The sequence below is a fragment of the Sphaeramia orbicularis genome, chromosome 15 (assembly GCF_902148855.1).
Source record: "Sphaeramia orbicularis chromosome 15, fSphaOr1.1, whole genome shotgun sequence".
NCBI classification, from domain to species: domain Eukaryota; kingdom Metazoa; phylum Chordata; class Actinopteri; order Kurtiformes; family Apogonidae; genus Sphaeramia; species Sphaeramia orbicularis.
The window spans coordinates 21,742,216-21,762,169 of record NC_043971.1 but is presented as its reverse complement, the minus strand read 5'-3'; the positions used below and the strand labels follow the sequence as shown (position 1 = coordinate 21,762,169).

The following is a 19,954-nucleotide window of genomic DNA, read 5'->3' as shown; positions in this document are numbered from 1 at the left end:
GCATTATTTACAGCAGGGGTGTCAAACTCATTGTAGTTCAGGGGCCACACACAGCCTAATCTGATCTAAAGTGGGCTGGACCAGGAAAATAATATAAATAATAGAATAAGAGCTTAGAAATAATGTCAAATCCAAAGTTTTCTCTGTGTTTTTGAGGGAAAAAAGTCAAATTCTGTAATGACAGTGTATACATCTAGGAACTGTACTTGAACATAACATGAACAAATATGAACAACCTGAAAATTCTGAAGAAAAATAAACACAATTTTAACATTACACCTTAGTTTATCATTTATACATATGCATCACAACTTACAGATCACAGTGTATCTACAAGTACACAAACAGGCAGAGTATTGGCAGAATTTCACATACTTCTCTGAAGACATTTCAGATTATTCACATTTTTTGTAAAAGGCTAGTCTGTTAATGTAAACATTTTTGTGTAACTTAAATTTTTTACACTAAAACAAAGAGGAAAAAAATGGCCTTTTTCATTATTTATAGGTTATTATGATAGTATTTTATTGGTTCTGACCCACTTTAGATTGAACAGACCTAAAATAATTTTAACATCTTTGATTGTTAATGTCTTCAGTGTAATTTCTGCATTTCACAAATTCATCCCAGGGGCCGGACTGGATCCTTTGGTGGGCTGGTTTTAGCCCCCAGGCCGCATGTTTGACACCTGTGGTTTACAGTGTAATACAGTTTAGCAATTATTTACTAACATCTGTTTTCAGTTAAAATTCCAATGCGACTTAGTCCAACTCTTTCTCATTTGTATTTTAATGTTGTAAGAACAATAAAAAAAGTACTTGACACATGCTAAACAGTACTTTAAATTTTTATCTCTTATTAATGTGCCTCTAAGTAGTACATTTAATCCTGAAAACAATGTATTCAGACCTTAAAACAAAAATCCAAAACATTATTAACCCTTTCATGCATGAATTATGAGAACCTTAATCAGTATTTTTTTTCTTGAGTGTTTTTAGTCCTCTTTAGGCATTAAAAAAACAATGCAGTTGATTTTTTTTCTTTTTTTATGAACCAATTTTTTGTGGAGTTACAAAAAATGTCCTCTCAACTGGACACCATGCGTTTAATTTTTGAAGCAAAGAAACACGTATTTAAAACTCATCATTAGAAAGTGATATACTGTGTGAAAACTATTAAATAAAAACATTTTTAATGTCACTAATCTGGTGTTTTCTCACATTTTATCATACTCTAATACTAGTTATTACTCATTTCATGAAGATAATATCCTCCTGAGACCCAGGAAATTGTCAATTTTAGCTTTTTTACACAAAAAAATTGTCTTGATTGGAAACTGCATAATGCAGCAGTTTTTTTCAGATACATTTTTAAAATCATTTTTATCTATTTATTGATTGATTTTTCAATGGAATGTCCTTTGCGATGGACAGCATTTAAGTTAAAACGTCAAACTTTTGTCCCCTAGAAAGGACAAAATGCATTGCTGGGTCTCAGGAGGATATGCAAAAAAAAAAAAAAATTGTTTCAGAAAACTGTTAATTACAGTCTAATAACAATTAGCAATTGATTTATACTAAAATATGTTAGTGCAGATCAGGTTTATCAAGAGCAGCAATGTTACAGTGATGGTATGAATCACAGTGTATGGGATGATGCATAAGTGTCCACTGTGTTGGCTGATATGGAACTAAAACAACAAAACCCATGAATATACAAGAGAGCAGCTGGAGAATAACTGTGCACTGTAGTGACCACTATGCGTAAAAGGGTTAATACAGTATTTGTATATAGTTTTTCATCTCACAAACCCTTGTACTTCAACACAGTACTTAACATGTACTTGCGAGCAGGCAGAATGCATTATAAAAAAGGTGACACCCAGGGTGACCACTATCACCAAAGCCAGTGATGTGATAAAGGCACTAGTAATGGAGGTCGACACATTAAAAGGGAAAAATATTTCACAGACCCTCTAATAGGCGGCAGTGCTGTGTATAATTACCCTAATTATGTCTGAAGACTAAATTGACATGCACTGTAAACTCAGATATTAATATCTGGGTTGAACCCTATATGCTGCATAACAAGAGTAATTCATGTTGTCGTGACATCTGAGCACAAGTGAAAGTTCTCATTTACGGAAACCTCTGTGTGTGTATGTGTATGTGTGTGTGTTTTCCTTGGCTTTATTTTTCTGCTTTCCCCTTTTCTCTCTTGCCGTCACTCTTCACCGGTGATGCGGATCCAAGTCACACCTCCTCCTCCTCCGTTCTTGCTGTCTCTTCCTCTTCTCCTGCTGGGTGGACCACTGCTCCCCAGAGGGGGACACACACTGATGCTTTCATCGCCGGAGTGCTAGCCACACAACCGCACAACCAGACAGAACAAACAAGATTTTCCCTAAGCCCTCAGACCCTCCCATTTGGGCTCTGTCTGCCAAGGAGAATCTTAACTGATCTTATCAGGTGAACCTTCTGGAGGCTCAGAAACCTATTAAGAGCTTGAATGTTACCTATCCAAATGCAGAAATCAGATATGGGGGTGGATTTATGAGGTGAGTCAGGAAACTTCACAGCACTAACCTTCAGCAACATTTATAAGCAAAAGTAAGATCTGAATCATAAAAGGAACGGATGTATAATGACTGAAAACACCACAGGAGGAAGTTTGGGTGCAACTAAACCAGTGACAATCTGAAATTTTTAACAAATGTCCACATACAGTCGCAGAAAAAAATTATTAAACCATCAAAAGTCATCAAAAATATTACTTATGCAAATCAAGGACTAACTCCTGTGTGTATCATGTGACTAAAACAGACAGAAAAGAAAACATGGAATGCCTAAAAGCACTGTTTTTGGCAGAACAATGCCATAATTGATGTAAGAACTTAAGTGATTTTGGTTATTATCAAGAAAATATGGAAAATGGATAGATATCAGCTCTGACATTAAACTCTTAGGAGCTGTTTTGTTGTTATTATTATATTTGTCCAAACAAAAGTACCTTTAGTTGTACCAGACATTAAACTGAACAAGAAATTGAAGAAAGCAAGGGTGGTCTAATAATTTTTTCTGCGACTGTAATCCCCATTTTGTTTTAAAGTTTTAGCACTGATACTTAGACTTTCATATTCAGCTGCGTTTGATTTCACACATTAAAAAAATATCAAACTATAAAGGTAAAAAAACAAAAAAAAACAACAATGAATTTCACAAACCACATGAACTTGACACAACCTCTGAAGCAGTACGAACATATTTCCTCTTTTATTTACATTCCTTTTCAAATGTTAACATTTTTCGCTATAACTTTTGATCAGGTTGGCATTTTTTCTCATTAAAATAAATTGGCACAAGTAAAACATATGTAGACAAAAGTTTATTTACACCATACAACATTTTGTTTTTAAATATTTTATACAGAGCTGCAGATGAGAGAGCTTGCTGGGATCCTTCAAGCAGATTCTGCAGTATTAAAGTTGTGAAATATATTATTTATATAAAAGTGAGTATTATCTTTATTGCATTTAAAGCAATGAAGAATGTAGCTTGACAAACATTCATTTTAATATGACAGAAAAAATCCTCTTTGCCTTCCATGTTTTATATTATAAAGTAAAAAGTGTAGTAATGGCCAAACAGACTGTTATAAACTTTTTAAAAACCTGCATAAATATATACATTGTGCTCCTGGGTCCAGTTTTATGAAACCAAAACTAGACCCAATGAAGCTGGGACGACATGGCATGTCATTTGCTTTGTGAGGTTTCATCTAGAGAGATTACCTTTTTTAGCCAATTCCTCAACAGATAATTTGAAACACATGATGGTAAATATTGTACACCAGGCTGCCCCACACTAAGTACACTAGTGAGAATACAAAAAGTAACACTGATGTTTTTTTTTCCCTTTTTTCTTTTTTTCGTCTCTCCTCAGTCCTTATATTGTATTGGCACATAATGTCCCTGCCACACTCGTATTATCCAGATATGTATGCCAAGGCTGTTAAAAAAGTCTGTTGCTTTATTCAGTGCAAAATACATCTTTTACTCCACCTTTCCTAGTTTGCATTTTCTCCTTCTTCGCATCTCTCAGACCTCTGTTTGGAAGTCTCCCTCCTGGACATCTAACGGTAAGTTGACACACTTTTCCCACTCTGCAGGCGTCATCTCCAGTGAGTCCTTGGTGTCAGATTCTAGTACATTCATAGTGGCGTAATTCTGGTACTCGCAGGCTGGATTGTAGCTCTCCCATGGGTTCTTGTTTGGCATTGCCTTGTCCTGTGAACATGGCCAGTGGGGTGTCATATTAGTGGCATGACATCCTCTCCAGCTAAACTGTTATTTTTGTTTAAATAGACTTTTTCAGTTCATTAATAAGGGCATTACATGAATTTCTACCCATTGCTAATTGGAAGAAATGGATTAATGCTGTGAAAAGCATCAAATAACAAAAGATAATGATATTAAATGTGAACATGCTTACAATACACTATTATCATGAAGTCATAGCAGAACTGTGTTTTCCCCAATCCCTAGTGTTCTATATGAGATTCATGTGTGAGCCATTCATCTGAATGTGCTCTCATTGACAGTCCCAGAGACTCTGCTGCAAATAAGGGAGAGAAGCTGCTCCCAGTCTGGGAATATAAAATGGATACTAATGTCTGCAGCCAGCTCTGCAGTAAATTCATTCAGGGGAAAAAAGAAGAAAAAAAAAAGAAAAAAAAGAAAAAAGGGGCACTGAAAATGTACTGTAGTTGTCATTTTCTATACAAAAGAACTTGCTCTGGTAACTAAGCAACTAGCCTTAAATTATATTGTGGTGTAGAGGTGATTGAAATCTGAGTGGGAAATGATTTCATGTAGCCAAAAGGCTCCTGTGTAGCTGGCGATGTCTAACAGTCTGAATGAGTTTGGTTACCAGCCTGATTTGTATTTGTCACTTTCAATACAGAGCACATTGCTGCCTGTCTGTGATAGATGTCTTAACCTTGACATGTACACCAGCCAGGTGTGGAGACATCATAAGAAGGCTGGACTTTAGATCTGCAGCAAGGTCAGGAAGAATTCTCATAATCCGCCTGACTTCTAAATCCAATGTGACAAAGTACCTTATAAAAAAAAATTCCCCCCACACAGTAAGAAAACAGCGAACTTAAGGTAATATTTGTATAGATGTTGATAGATTAAATAATCTGCCATGCATTAATGGAAAAAATGATGGGGTTGCTAAGTAGATAAATGCATGTAAATAAAAGTGCATTCATGGCCTTGCATTGAAATGGATGCACTCTATTGCAACAAGATTACCAAAGGTCTTTCTTTCTTGAGACTGGCCTTGTGGACAAAATGCATCAGTGCTTTTTAAGGGGCAGCCCCCTCACTTGCTCCCCACCAGCTGCTGGCAGGGCCACTATGAATAGGAAGGTCACTTCCACATGAATACTTTAGCTACAAAACTGCTCATTTGCACAATCACACATTATGTGTCCTGCACCGGATGTCTAAATAGGGTACTGGGATGTTGATCTCTTTAATTGGCTGACAGCCACCCCCCTGGTTTCCTGTTACTCACCATGCTGCCCATATTTGGTATGTCTCGAAATCGGTCCAGGGTTTGAAATTTCTGATTCAGTTCCTGGAACAGCTCCATGTGTCTTTTCCTGGTGTGCATGACTTTCTGCAATGGCAAGGGTTTTTTCTTTGGTATTGACAGCCAATAATGGAAATGCATCTTCCTCTCCACCCCCTCCAACTCTGATCAATTTGTTAGTGTCATGGTAGTTTACTTATAGGCCAGGTTTGAAACAAATCTACTCGTCTCTGCAGATATACAAGTAACTGCCAAAATAAAGGAAACAGCGAGATAATTAAGGTCAAGCTGATAGGACACTGAAAGCCTGGACTATTTGAATTTGCAGTAGCTGGAGTATTTGGATTAAACATAACTCTTCAGTGACAAATTGCCTCATTTAGTGTTTTGTTGGCGTAAGGGAAATCCTTATAATCAAACCTTGGCACTGATCTTCCATTTTAAGGGGTGGTGTACGTCTAAGCTAAAACTAAATGCACCCCATGCCAAAATAGCTGTCTGCCAGATGCCTTCATTACCGTTTCCTTTACTTTGAAAGTATATACAATATATATGCAGTAAATCCTGATTTAACAATGCAAAGGAAATGCTGCGATCTGCCAAAGGGGGTTTGAATATGTGTTTGCAAGTCAATATAATCATTGTCAAAACCAGTGGTAAAATCAGATGTGAAATGTGCAAATGACTTTAAAAGCATACATTTTGAAAATCAACATAGAGCTAATGGATGTAGGAGATGGAGGAGGACAAAATGTTGATGGGAACTGTTGCCCTGTTTGTCAGTTGACAGCCTTGCTTTTACCTTAACTACACAGCATGTCAATAAATCTTGAGTCAAGGCTGTGTAACTCCAATAAGCTTAAGAGGCACAAGTACTAATAAATCAAATGACAAACACAACTGCAAAAAAATGGCTTTTCTCTGCATAAAAAAGCTAGATGCATGTAGTATAGAAAGAAAAAAAAGACCTTACATACCTCAAAGTCCAGATCAGAATATCGTGACTTTCGTCTCTGTAAAAATAGAACATGATGGCATTAAGTTAGCAATCCATCAAATCCTCAATCTGCACAGTATGCATTTATCATATGGGTGGAGTATATTTTGAAATGTGTGGTAATGAATGTGTTGTTGCTCTGTCTCCTCAGTGGTTTATCCACATAAACATATGTACCTCTAAGGAGCTCATAGATATTGTAGACCCTGTCTCACTCCTTGAAAGCCCTGCAGTTTCCTCCATCTCAGCTAGGAAGTTCTTAACAGCCGTGCGAGGTTCAAAGGGCAGGTTTTGCATCTGCTCTGGAGCACTAGGATACTGCTGCTCAAGGTTCACATTCATGTGGTCCATGCCTGAAGGGCTGATATTGAAGTCAGGACTCATCTTGTAATGCATCAGCCTCTCGTGTGACAGCGTATCCATAGTGATGTTCAGCTTGGTGTCATCTTTCAGCAGGGTGGGCATATTTCCCGACCCTGACAATGCTGCAGCTGAGGCACGAGGCATGACTATGTAGTCTGTCTCCATCATCTGGCCCTGCGCCGAGTGGCCCTCCATATCGTGGCCACCCATGTCTTGGTTGCTCTGGCGCATGGCATCGTCGGTGCACAGGTAAACAGTGCGGCGCATGTCAGCGTTGCTGTCAGCGATACACTGCTCTTTCAGCTCTCCCACTCCCATAGGCATGTGTAGAGCTGAAGGCTGCTGGATAATCACTTTGGAGATGATGTTGCCAGGCAACGTGGAGTAGTTGAGACCCTCAGGGGCCTTCTCATCCTCTTCATCATTGAGGGAAATGCGGGAAAGGGTGCCTGTTATGGTGGCAGCACGACAAGAGCCCATGTCTTTGTGGAGTGCTGGAGGGCAGAGTGATACAAGGATTAGTTGGAAACTGTGAGTAATGAAAGTAGTGTCACTGTTTGTCTAAGATTATTCAGCACATGATCAAAAGAATAAGATAATCAAATCTATGTGAGCCATGTCCCAAAGGATTTTGTGCCGCAAAAGGGAAACTGTACTGACGGGACAAATAACTGTGAATATGTACTGAGTATGACATGACACCCAAATGAAAAGGGACATGAAAGCAGACGCAGGTACTGTATCTCAAGAGGATGTAAGAGTGAATAAAGTAGTCTGGTCTCATATCCCTTCTGCCATTCTTAATCCTAACTTTGCAATTGGTGACGACCTTGCAATGCACCTTATATTCAAGTAGCAGGCTGCAGGTATGTACTAAGAAATACTTCCTGATTTAAGAACACCCCGTCCTCCCAACCGAGCATTTTAATCTCTGCCTCATGAATCAGAAGGAATTATGTTGTCTGCTCACTAAAGGCCTTCAAGGAGATTACAAGGGCAACAAATACTTGGCTTTTTGTTTCAACCTAATTGAATATTGTGTGGATGAGAGACTAACTGTGTCTGGGCTGAATATTCTTACATAAGACACGGTGCTATTGGTCCCACTGATACTGACCACAATCCCTGTTTATAAACAACCAACTCCAACTCTGTGAACCCAGAGAATAATCTGTAAAGTGCACTTCTCTCTGACTGCAGATCTTCTTCAGGCCGAGTCTGGTTATGTTTTATAAATGACACCTGTCTGCTCTGGCTTCTTGTATTGAGTATGTCCACTTTAACTTTACAAGACTGCACAGCATGAATAACATGGGTCAGGGGAGCCAGACGGCCCCTTTTGTCTTTTAACAAGCTGTGTTCCTTAGAGCTCTGAATAATGGCCGTCTTGGTTATTCCCTTCAGATTGATTTGGTACGTGTTCTTCACCGGTTTGGAATGGATTGGAGGAAAAGGAAGTCTTTAGCTTTGTGCAAGATGCCACCACTAGTTATATTACTTTACATTGATTTAATCACACACTTGCATATAAATAATTACCCGAGCTAAACTAAAAGTCGGAGTCAGGAATATTATCTTCCCACAGGTGCAATTTAAGCATTATAGGAAACAAAATCCCCAAAACACAGCACCCACGCACCTCTTCTATGACAGCATCAACATGTTAATTAAAAACCTAATTACAAAGTCAGAAGATGGGAAACTCTTTTTCAGATTTATTACTGACATTTATTGCAGTAAATCCAACAAATAAAGTGGATTTCCAAATGTTCTCTTTATACTGTTTTGCTCTCAGATTAAAGTCAGTGTTTTGGTAACTGTGAAAAAAAAAAAAAAAAACTCCTATGAGGATTGTTGATTGTTATGTAACCTGAGCTATTTTTTACTGTCTAACCTCTTTTGGCTTTTTAGATGCAAGGCTGGGAGAATGTTGTTAATAAGAGACCATCTGTTCTTTACCTGATCGGCAGGCGATGTCCACGTCTTTCTCAAAGTCCGTCTGTAGAAGACATTTAAAAAAAAGGTCAGCACGATTCAAAATGAACCTTTGTTTTACTGTGTATTTGCAAAAAAAAAAAAAAAAAAAAAAATCCCCCCAAAAAACAGCTACAACCTGATCTGAGCAGTTACAAGGTGCAGTTCTGGATCAATGGTATTTTCTTTATTATTTCCCAAAGCTTAGGGAAATTGCAGAGTAGTCATGTTTCTCTCTGCTTTATCCCAACAATATATCAATACAAAGTCTATGGGAAAAATGCAACTGCAGCAGCTGGGAAGAATTCTGTAGTCGCTGCTAATGACTGTATTGAACCACGGGGCCCTGACACCATTCTGCTATCGCGAAAACCATTTCACTCTGAGGGGTATTAGAATACTAATGGCAGATCATTGCTATGATGTGCCAGTGGCATTGTGCTAGATGAAGAGACTGGTGTCCCATTTCAGAGGTCAGGCAGGGAACAGTCCTCTATTACCCTGTGAGAGGAAATGAGATGGATGCACGGCAAACATGGACAGTAAGTTCAATCAAACAGAAATAAAGCAGTAGGCTTCGGGCCTAAGGAAACCAAAGGGACCTAATGGTATTTATCAGAGGGCACAAGCGTCTGCAGCTGCATGTAATTTCAGCTTTACCAATGTGTTGTGTGGAAAATATTAAACCTATGGGAAACAATGCCTCATGTTTTAGAGGTAATTTTAAATGGAATATTAAAGAACAAAGAAACTCCATGCAGAGCAGAAGCTAAATTAAGGTCAATGGAGAACAAGGGGGTGTGGATGTGCATCATAAATAACCAAGGAACATTGGGTACGCTTAAATTATAGAGGATCTAATGGTTACAGATAAGAGTGGGTAACTGTGCCTACCATTATCTGAGCATGCCCATTAGGGAAGGTTCCAGTTGCATCACCGCTGATTGGGTCTTGGCAATTTCTGAGACGACACCTAAAAGCATCTTGGACCTAAACAAAGACGCAGTTTTTAGTCTTGAGTGCAAAATTCAGATTTATTTTTTGAAGAAAATCTTTGCATTTGTGGTTTTGTATTCCAATATGCAAATGTATGCACATATCTTACATTTCCATAAGTGAAATATATGTGCATATGAAGTAAAGACATACTGTATATAATTATATGCACAAACTACGAAACTGTCGAGAAGGAACTTTGAGTAATGTCATACAGTCGCGGAAAAAATTATTAGACCATGAAAAGTCATCAAAAACAATGGTTATGCAATCATGTCCTAACTCCTGTGTGTATCATGTGACTAAAACAGACAGAAAAGAAAACATGGAATGCCTAAAAGCACTGTTTTGGGAGTACAATACTATAGCTTTTGATGTAAGAACTTGAATTATTTTGGTTATTATCAAGAAAACCATGGAAAATGGCTAAATATCAGCTCTGAAATGAAACTCTTATGAGCTACTTTTGTTATTATCATTATATTTGTCCAAACAAATGTACCTTTAGTTGTACCGGGCATTAAAATTAAGAAGAAACTGAAGAAAACAAGGGTGGTCTAATAATTTTTTCCATGACTGTAATCCTCATTTGTATTAAATTACTGGTATAAAGTTTTAGCACTGATACTAAGACTTTCATATTCAGCTGCATTTGATTCTGCACATCCAACTAAAAAATATCAAAATATAAAGGTAAAAAAAAAACACAACAACAATGAATTGAAGTATACTGACTGCAGTACATGTCTAACCAAACAAAAAATACACATGCACATTTTATAATGACTTTTTCATGTTATAAAAGTGTATCTTTATATGGTATATCCATACTATACATTAAGTATACACTGTAAAAAAATTACTATAGAATTTACACCAAAAAGTTGTAAAATTGCAACAGCAAAGGAAAAAAAAAACTGTAAGTGACAATACAATGCTGCTTGTTTATCTGAAAAGATTTTTGTGTCAATGATTAAATCAAATATAGGTGTAGTTTTTACAGGAAGAGTATGTTAACAAAACCAGATTTGTATGTAGAAATGATGTATTTCTATTGTTTTTAGAAAATAAAACTGTAAATTGAAAAACAATGTGGTGCCGTTTAAACCGCAAAGACCATAATGTTGAAATAACGGTGTATTTGCTTTTTTTTCTCTTTTTTTAAATAAAAAAGTTATAAAAAAGTAAACATTTGACAATATAACATTTTAAATTTGTAAATGAATGGGTTGGTAGAGCGGCTTGTCCTATAACCGAAGGGTTGGTGGTTCGAATCCTGGCTCTGACTGTCCATATGTCCAAGTGTCCATGGAAGACACTGAACCTTAAATTGCTCCCAGTTTGACCTGGTGGATTTGGAAAGCGCTCTGGACACCATGAAGGTGGAGAAAATGGGCTAAATAAGTACAGTCCATTTACCATTTAAATATACATGTTTAAAATGTTAAATTTACATGTTTAAAATGTTAAATCTACATGTTACTCTATAAATATGTTCACAGTTGGATGTTTTTTACAGTATTGTTCTGGAAACCACAGCTGCCAGTTCTTTTCCGTAAAAACAACAGGATTTTTTTTACAGTGTATGATGATAACATATCACTTTATAGGTAACACATACAGCCTCATCGCCCTCATTAATAGGTAATAAGGAAGTACAAAACTGTTGCTATACTATTGAGATATATGTTAGTGAAAAAGGTGTGATATATTTGAAATAACAAAATGAATGTTAACACAGTCAAACAATTTCTCATTCAATGCATTGCAAATATTCTGTTTTGAAAAATAAGAAATTCAATTCATCCTCTACCTCTCTCCTTAGGATACAGTGCACCATAACAATGACAAAACCCTGAAGCGAATCAAAGACTGCAAACAGGATCTGAAAGAGTATGGAACGTTTGTCTGTCATGGCGAGCACTGCAGACATCCAGGTCAAAGCCAGCAGAGGTAGGACAACACAGGAACTCCATAGGGACGCCCTGAGAGAAAAGGAGCAAGAGATGTGTCGAGGAAATAAACGCAAAGAGAACTGGTGTAGATAACACACAAAAGTTCTTCAGCACTAAGTTACATCTCCTCTGGGTTTTTCTATTCCCTGGTAACACCGGCGCTTTCATGTGTAACGTAGTAGTAATGTAAACCGTTTACTTTCACACAGATGGGCATGTTAAATCACATGTTCATGATGTACAACACTAGATATCGGTATATTGCAGACCAGATGCACTGTGGATGTAATTGGAACATGAGTTTTTACGCTGCAGTGGACTGCGGTTTGATCCAAATGGTTGAAGTGGACACGCTTTACATGCAGAGACTCCCTGTAGCATCGTCTTATTGATTCAGAGACACTGACAGGCACTTACATTGCATTGCTAGCTGTAGTTGCTGATAAAGCAGTTGTTGATACAACACCACATTTGGCACACTTGAGAGTTAATCCTGTATGCGGCTCACTCATCTGTCTGTGGGACATAGAGACAACAGCATGACAAACAGCGCTAACAGCCACTGCCCTGACTTTAAATTCACTCTGTCATATTTTGCAACAGCACAAAGAGCCAATGTGTGGGCGATTTAATGATTTTCATCTTGGACTGATTCTGCCAAAGACATACAAAGCTATGTTACTCCCGAGAGAGATCTGACCTCTTTATGTTTATGCTTCTAATTTCCGTTCAACAGCAGGAAAAAGAGGTCTAAATCTCCATGCATAAAAGAATAAAGTATGTACATAATATTTTTGCATAGAATAAAGAAGAAAAATGTTTAGAAGAAAAACAGTGGTACTAACAAGGACGTGCTGTCATACCCTGCTCGGTGCTTCAGCTTCTTGTCCAGGATACCATCTCTGGACACTAGTTTATTAAACACCAAGATACCAATCACCATGTTGACCTGTTGGTATGAAAGGAAAAGAGATAAAAGGTTTTCAAGTAAATACACTGCGATCGGAGTGTGTCAAAAACAAAACAAAACAAAAAAAAATCTATCTTTTAGTGCTCTATACTGTAGCAATTGATTGATGTCATTATCTCAAGGGTGGTTTTTTTCTTGAGTCTCTGAGTGGTGACCTCTAACTTCAAGTGTTTGCTCATCTCTGTGACATTTTAGCCAATGGATGAGGCATGCCCTGCACACTCAGCCCAACAGCCTTAAGAAAAGATCTGCCTGACAAGAAACACCGTTCTTCTCAAAGGCACCTTCTCCTATTATTAGCAATGCCTACACTAATGGAAAACTGGAGGAGACTCACATTGGCTGGGAGGAAAAAACACTTTCAGCATTATAAGATCTGTTTTAAATCCCACCATCTGAGATGCAGATGGAATTAACAATTTATACGACAAAATTTGGGTTACTTTTAACATAACAAGCTTTGTTACTTTGAGGCGTTTGATTATGATGTTAAAACATCTATTCAAGTAATAATAAAAGCAGTACAGTGTTCGGTCTCAAAGCTGAGGGATGTTTGAGACATTTTTGCAGAGATTAGCTCGCGATCCTCTGAGGTTTATCCCAAATGAAAACCATAACGCTGCAAGTGTCTCTATGTGTGATGCTCAAACTAAGAGACTTATTATTTTTTTTATATCTGAAATCAATTTATCATAAATCCCTCTGCAGAACTGAGGATTGTTGAGGAAAAATTCAGTATTCAATGTCCTCTGTCACTTTGCATAATAACATTTGTGCAATTTTCTTTGTACAACAATGCAAATACAAGATGATTAAAATACCCCAGTTATTAGATTTTGAGCAAATGTAATGCATAAATACTTAATAACCTCACAGCTACATGGAGGACCATTATCATAAATGAAAGAGAATTACTTGAGCACATGCCTGATGGGATATCATTACTTTGACTTTGAAACCACACTGCGTTCCTCCTGTTGCTGAAGGAGTTTTACAGCAACATTTTTGGGAACACACTGATATTGTGTTGAATCTTAAGTTGTGTATCATTATTCATGAACTAATAACTTTTTTTTGTCTTATAATCTAGTTCTGATTATACGACATTTTGCTCTTTTTTTTGTCTTTGTTGCACTTTCAGATTTCATTCCCCTTGTATTCTCCGTATACAGAAGTTAAAGTGGGCGTGTTGAGACTGAAACATACCAGTACAACAGCAGCTGCAGGTCCAACAAAGGCATATAGGAGACCACCCTCCAAAGACAGCCAACAGCTGCAGGAAGAACAGGAAAAAAACAGTTAACTCTCACCAAGGCATTAACAGTCAAGTTAATGGTGCACACCGACATACAATTGTATTTTCCTCAATTGTCAAGGGAGAAGTGCCATATGCTGTAACTCTATTTCCAAAGTTTCACCGGGTAATAAAATGCTAAAGAGATTTTAAGCAGTGTTTATGGGTTTGGTATCCTGCAGGGATACAACTCACAAGAAATTGGGTTCTCGCTGTGCTATTTTGAAATTTGATTGGGTTCATGGGACTTTGTTTATGGCACTATTTAGGATAAGTAAGCCACCAGTGAAGCACTTAATCACCGCACTTCTGCCTTTGCCGTGAATCTACTATATGTGTGTCGAATAATAAGTACAGTTCAAATGAAAACTTACTATAAGGGTGTCCCGTAGCCCTTTGTTTTGGTGAATCCCATTGAAACCGCAACCACTAAAGCTGGCAATCCTTCAAAAGAAAAAACAATCAATAGTTAGTCATGCAGCTCTAGTTGCTTGTCAAACTGAGAGCATGAGGCCACTTCAATGCAGAAAAAGTCAGCTCCTATGCCTTCCAGTCATTAACCAAAGTGCTGCTAGATACACTCCATTAAAGGCTGCAGTATGCGACTGTAGCATCATCTACCAGAGTGCAATTGAAAGGTACAGTATGTGCATTTCAATATTTCAATCACGATACAGTACAACAACAAGTAGCAAAAGAGAGAACAGGCTGTACTGTGCTTCAAACAAAATGGCAGCAGTGCATCAAGTCTAAAAACACCAGCTAATGAAATTTCATCACCTTCCTCAGAGCACTGTGAGAAAATTTCCGTACATTCCACACCTTTTATTTGAAGAGATTTTTGTTGTATGGCTCCTCATTATAGATTGGTGTAATGGATTCGGTCCTTACTGCTGTGTGCTCAGAATATTAATGTTTTCCTCTGTGAGCTGCACAGGCAGGTGCTATTGATGTAATCAGTTTCCTGAAGGCACGAGGCGAAGACCCTGTGGCCATCCAGTGCCTCTCTGCAGTGCTGAAGAGGTAAAGACTGCCGAGTGTACATAAGCATGCCATAAATCATAGTGGAGGCAACAGTCTGGTGGAGACGCTGCACTTCAAACAGGCTGAATTAAGAGACAACAGGTACCGCATGCTGTATGACACTTCAGAAATCAGTTTAGATCTTTTTTTGTCTTTAAATGGGAAGCAGATTGGAATATAAGGGGGGATTATAGCGCTAGTAGTTTGAGATCAGCGTTAAGAAAACAGCATTTATATTAAGTTCTTCATTTTCTTTGTCACACAACGAGACACCATCTTCAAATCATTTGTTTTGGCATTTTTTCACTCTGAAATCTATGTGATTGTAGAACAGGCTTTGTCCATTTCTTTTGCAGTAGGCAGTTGCACCGCAATGACTAAGAGAGCCTTGTTTGTTGCTAGGTAACAAGAAGAATGAGTGTGGGCTCTTTCATAATCAAATTGATTTTTTTAAAGGAGAGATTTTCTAGTGGTCTGGAAGAAAAAAAAACAAAAAAAAACAAAACACTTTGGACGTGTATCCAAACCAAAATTTCTGAAATGGAGAAGACATTTAAATGTCTAAAATTTTGCCAGTGGAATATTTTGATTCCTTGTGTTACAGAATGTTGGCAAATACTTGTTTACACCTGATGTATGTCTGTTAACACTCATCTTATTTGTGATGTGATATTCAAATGCAGGGAACACAGCGTGGGCGGCAGTGGAAACTTAATTATCAGAGACAGACTGATTAAAATGGGCTGCAATACTGGTGATAGATACATTTTATTTCTTGCTTATGGCTACGAACATTCAACCAGGTAGATCTGATTGAATATCTCGCACAGGAAAGCACTTAAAGGTGGCAAATGACATAACTGCGATGTATGTAAGCAATTAAAACAAAAACTGCTTCTCAAATATGTTCAATTTAAGCCTGTGTTATTGTATTTTTTTTTTTTTTTTTTTGTCTCATGTGCCTGATGCGCTGATGTGTTGATACTGTCTAAATTCTATACTGTCTGTATTTATTGGAATTACCTTAGGTCAGGGGTGTCAAACTCATTTTGGTTCAGGGGCCACATTTAGCCCAATTTGATCTCAAGCGGGCCAGACCAGTAAAATAATGACTTAATAACCTAGAAATAATGGCAAATCCAAGTTTTTCTTTTTGTTTTAGTACAAAAAAAACCCAATTAAATTATGAAAATATTTATATTTTACAAAAAAGATGTGAATAACCTGAAAAAAACAGAAATTTCATTTGAAAAATTAGTGCAATTTTAACAATATTATGCCTCGATGTACATTACACACAATGTTACATAAACATTTGGAAACAGGCAGAATATTGTTACAATTTTGGAGTTTGGAACAAAAATTTTAACAATTTCTACAATATTACTTCTCTTATTATTAACACAACTACAGATCACAGTGGATCCATGAATGTACAAAACATTTAGTAACAGGCAGAATATTGTTCTAATTGCACATTTCGGGTTGTTCAGCTTTGATTTTATTTATGTATTTATTTGCATTTTATTGTGAAAGACTAGTTTTATAAATGTTAATATTTTCACAATGTAATATTGTCTTTTTCACTTAATTTTTTTCCACATAATTTTTCACAAAGAAAATTTGTAGTTGTCATTATTTATGGGTTATTGTGTTGTTATTTTTACTGTAGATCACATTGGTCTGTATGTGGAACCTGAACCAAAATGATTTGGACAACCTGGACTGTTTAGGTTAATTTTTGCACTTTCATCCTGTGGGCTGGAATGAAATCTTTGGCAGGCCAGATTTGGCCCCCGGGCCACGTGTTTGACACCTGTGCCTTAGGTCGTTCTTAGATCAAGTGTTAGGTTTTAGCTTTGTTAGAAATAGGGATTGTTTTGGTAATAAATTGTACCATTTTGCTTAATGTCTTGGACCCCGTTTATAAGCTATGGATAGCTTCTGGGGTTATCTTTCTTACAAAATCATATCTTGCTGGAAATTATGACTATAACTTGTATATTTTAAATGATTTGTAAATAAAATGTGAACTGAACTGAACCGAAGCCTATTCAATTGAAGTCTGTTTTGGATTAAATGTATTTTACTGCAGTGTAAATGTCTGGCTCGTACACACTCCCTGTCAGACATAAGGTCATTGCAACCTGCTAAGGGGAGACCAGTCAGTCTCTCCCCAGTGCTTCAAGGCCTATCCATTTACCCACTCCTCAGAGAGCATGACTGGAGCACAAAAACAGCAACAACAGAAAAGCCTGATAGGATGAAGATCTTTGTGCTCCGTAGAGATGACGAGAGCAGCAGACGGAAAAGACTTACAGTTACTTGGAAAGACACCTTGGCCAGGGACCTAGAGAGAAAATGGCAGCTGCGAGGTATGATGGGAGATAATGGAGAGGTTTAGGAAACATGCTGCTTACCCCAGCCCAGACACAGAAAGCGTTTGCGGATGAGCCTGGTCCGAACCTTTCCCGTCACTGCCATGTACGACTGCCAAGCCTCTGTGAGCACCCAGCAGAATGATGCCAGGAAGAAGAAGTGCAGAAAAGCTGTTGTCATGATGCAGACGCCCTATTGACACAGCAAAAGACAGAAAGATATACTGTATATTAATCGATGGGAACTGAACTGTAGGAATATTTTCCCTAATTTCTTTTGTGTTACTGCAGTAGTTCCCAACCTTTTTTGGCTCGTGACCCCATTTTAACATCACAAATTTCTGGTGACCCCAGATATCCAAAACGAAGACATTTTGTTTTGCTAAAATTAATTTGTTTTGATCATGTAATAGTTTGCTATACTATGTTGTAAATAAACATTAATTTTAGATGACATTTAGGCTAAATAATGTATATTATTATGGACAGAAGCAGAAAAGCCAAGTTTGGTTTTGGATTTTTCATTATAGTTTAGTTTTATTTAGTTTTGACTTTTTTTCTCTAATTCAGTTCATTTTAATTTGCTTTTAGAGCAGGTTTGCTAGTTTTTATTAGTTTTTGTTTTTCTCTAAATGCTTAGTTTTAGTTTAGTTTTAGTATTAGTTTTAGGGTTTTCTTTTTTTTTTTTCTATCTTTTCTCTTCTTCACCGTTGTATTCACATAAACTCCATACAGGAATCTGCTGCTTTAGTCTCCATGTTTCCAGGTAGAGTAGGAACCAGAAGACGACACTAAACCAGGTGACAGACCATGAAGTACCGTATGATACCAACAGCTAAAACTGATGGAGTGAAATAAATCAATTTCATATCCAACTGCTATTGACAAAAACGAAAATGAAGGGAATTTTATCCATATCATTTTTATACGTTTTAGTTCGTTTTATAAGTACACAATACAGTTTCAGTTATAATTTTTTTTCTTTCAATTATAGTTTTTATTTATTTTAGTTAACGAAAATGTTTTTTTTTTCAATTCTAGTTTTCATCATTTCGTTAGTTTTCGTTAACAATAATAACCTTGGTGTAGATTACTGCACAAAATGAGAATTTTATTTTCCTTGGTCAGGATATGTACAGTCAGTCCAACTTGGATTTACAAGGCTGACAATTAATACTGAACAAACAATAAAACTATGAATTACACTGGTCTACAATTTTTTAGAAATGATTTGCTTCAGACATTAAATGTGCTAAATGTTACGTATTTTAATAAGATTAATTGGAAAATAAATGACAAAAGTGCCGGTTGGCTAGTGTTTACAAGGTATATGATTAAGTGTTATTACACACACACACACACACACACACACACACATATATATATATATATATATATATATATATATATATATATATATATATATATATATATATATATATATATATATTGGTTTATGCACATTTACATAATAGTTTTATAAATCTTCCACTAAATAGAACCTGTAAAGTGAATGTATTCTAATGTGCAGACAGTGTTTTGAAGTAGATCTTGTAGCTCTGAGACAAATATTCCTTTTGAGTCAAACCCATTCTCTCGTTAATTCTTGAGTTTCACATTTTGACCCAAGGCTGTATCTTGGAAAGTTCAGCCAACCAGCATTTTTGACTTGATTTTTCTTTATCAGTGACTCTCATGTGGTAAAATTTCATTACTTTTATTCTGGAAGCATTTTCCTTGTAGACCAGTGTTATGAAAGAGCTGCAGCATCTGAAACTGACCACAATGAACATTTGAAAGATAAACAGTACCACAGTGCTTCGGTTATGATTGTCTATTTCAACTCACCATATATTTTTTATTAGTAAGTTTTTTTTAGGTTTTTTCATCAATTACTATAAATTTCAGGCAACCCCATTTGAATTCCAGGCAACCCCACGTGGGGTCCCGACCCCAAGGTTGAAGAACACTGTTACTGCATTAATATGTGTATATACCTGACATTCAGCTCCAACACAACAGTGCATCAGCTAACATTACAAAACACAATTGACTTTGATTCTACAAGCAACAATTCCTGCAAACCAAGAGCCTCCTTGCGGATGCACATTGATTATATTGATATGTTTTTTTTAATTTCCTTGAACTAGTCTTGCAGCACCATTTGCCTGACTGTCTAGACTGTCTGTTGAAGTACCATCCCGTGCAGTGAATGAAACAAAGCACCGGTTTGAAGAGCGGCAACAGAGGTGGCATTAGTAGTAAAGATCAGAGCCAGGCTAGCTGACACAGAAATCCATAGCGTAGCATTCCTCTGCACTAAGCCTCATTAGTATGCAGGGGATCCCACCTGGAGGCATGTGAGCCAAGGTCAACTGTTTTACACAAAGAGGAGGGGGGGACA

The 19,954-nt window shown here is 37.0% G+C and overlaps 1 protein-coding gene across 8 annotated transcripts in view; it reads right to left on the bottom strand.

Annotated features, from left to right (window-relative positions):
- Positions 1–3,245: 3,245 nt before the first annotated feature.
- adgrb3 (adhesion G protein-coupled receptor B3) overlaps positions 3,246–19,954 on the bottom strand; it is a 150,323-nt gene continuing 133,614 nt past the window's right edge. For 6 of the 8 annotated variants that reach the window (XM_030155664.1, XM_030155666.1, XM_030155665.1 and 3 more), the window contains 12 exons: positions 17,593–17,743; positions 14,524–14,593; positions 14,062–14,128; positions 12,731–12,834; positions 12,303–12,401; positions 11,744–11,915; positions 9,829–9,924; positions 8,920–8,959; positions 6,775–7,454; positions 6,578–6,613; positions 5,583–5,687; positions 3,246–4,285 (listed from right to left, as the gene is read on the bottom strand). In XM_030155664.1, coding sequence (XP_030011524.1) covers positions 4,097–4,285; positions 5,583–5,687; positions 6,578–6,613; positions 6,775–7,454; positions 8,920–8,959; positions 9,829–9,924; positions 11,744–11,915; positions 12,303–12,401; positions 12,731–12,834; positions 14,062–14,128; positions 14,524–14,593; positions 17,593–17,743 — 1,809 coding nt within the window. In that variant the 3' untranslated portion in view covers positions 3,246–4,096. The remainder of the gene's footprint in view (positions 4,286–5,582; positions 5,688–6,577; positions 6,614–6,774; positions 7,455–8,919; positions 8,960–9,828; positions 9,925–11,743; positions 11,916–12,302; positions 12,402–12,730; positions 12,835–14,061; positions 14,129–14,523; positions 14,594–17,592; positions 17,744–19,954) is intronic. The other 2 variants (XM_030155667.1, XM_030155669.1) reach the window with 1 other exon arrangement.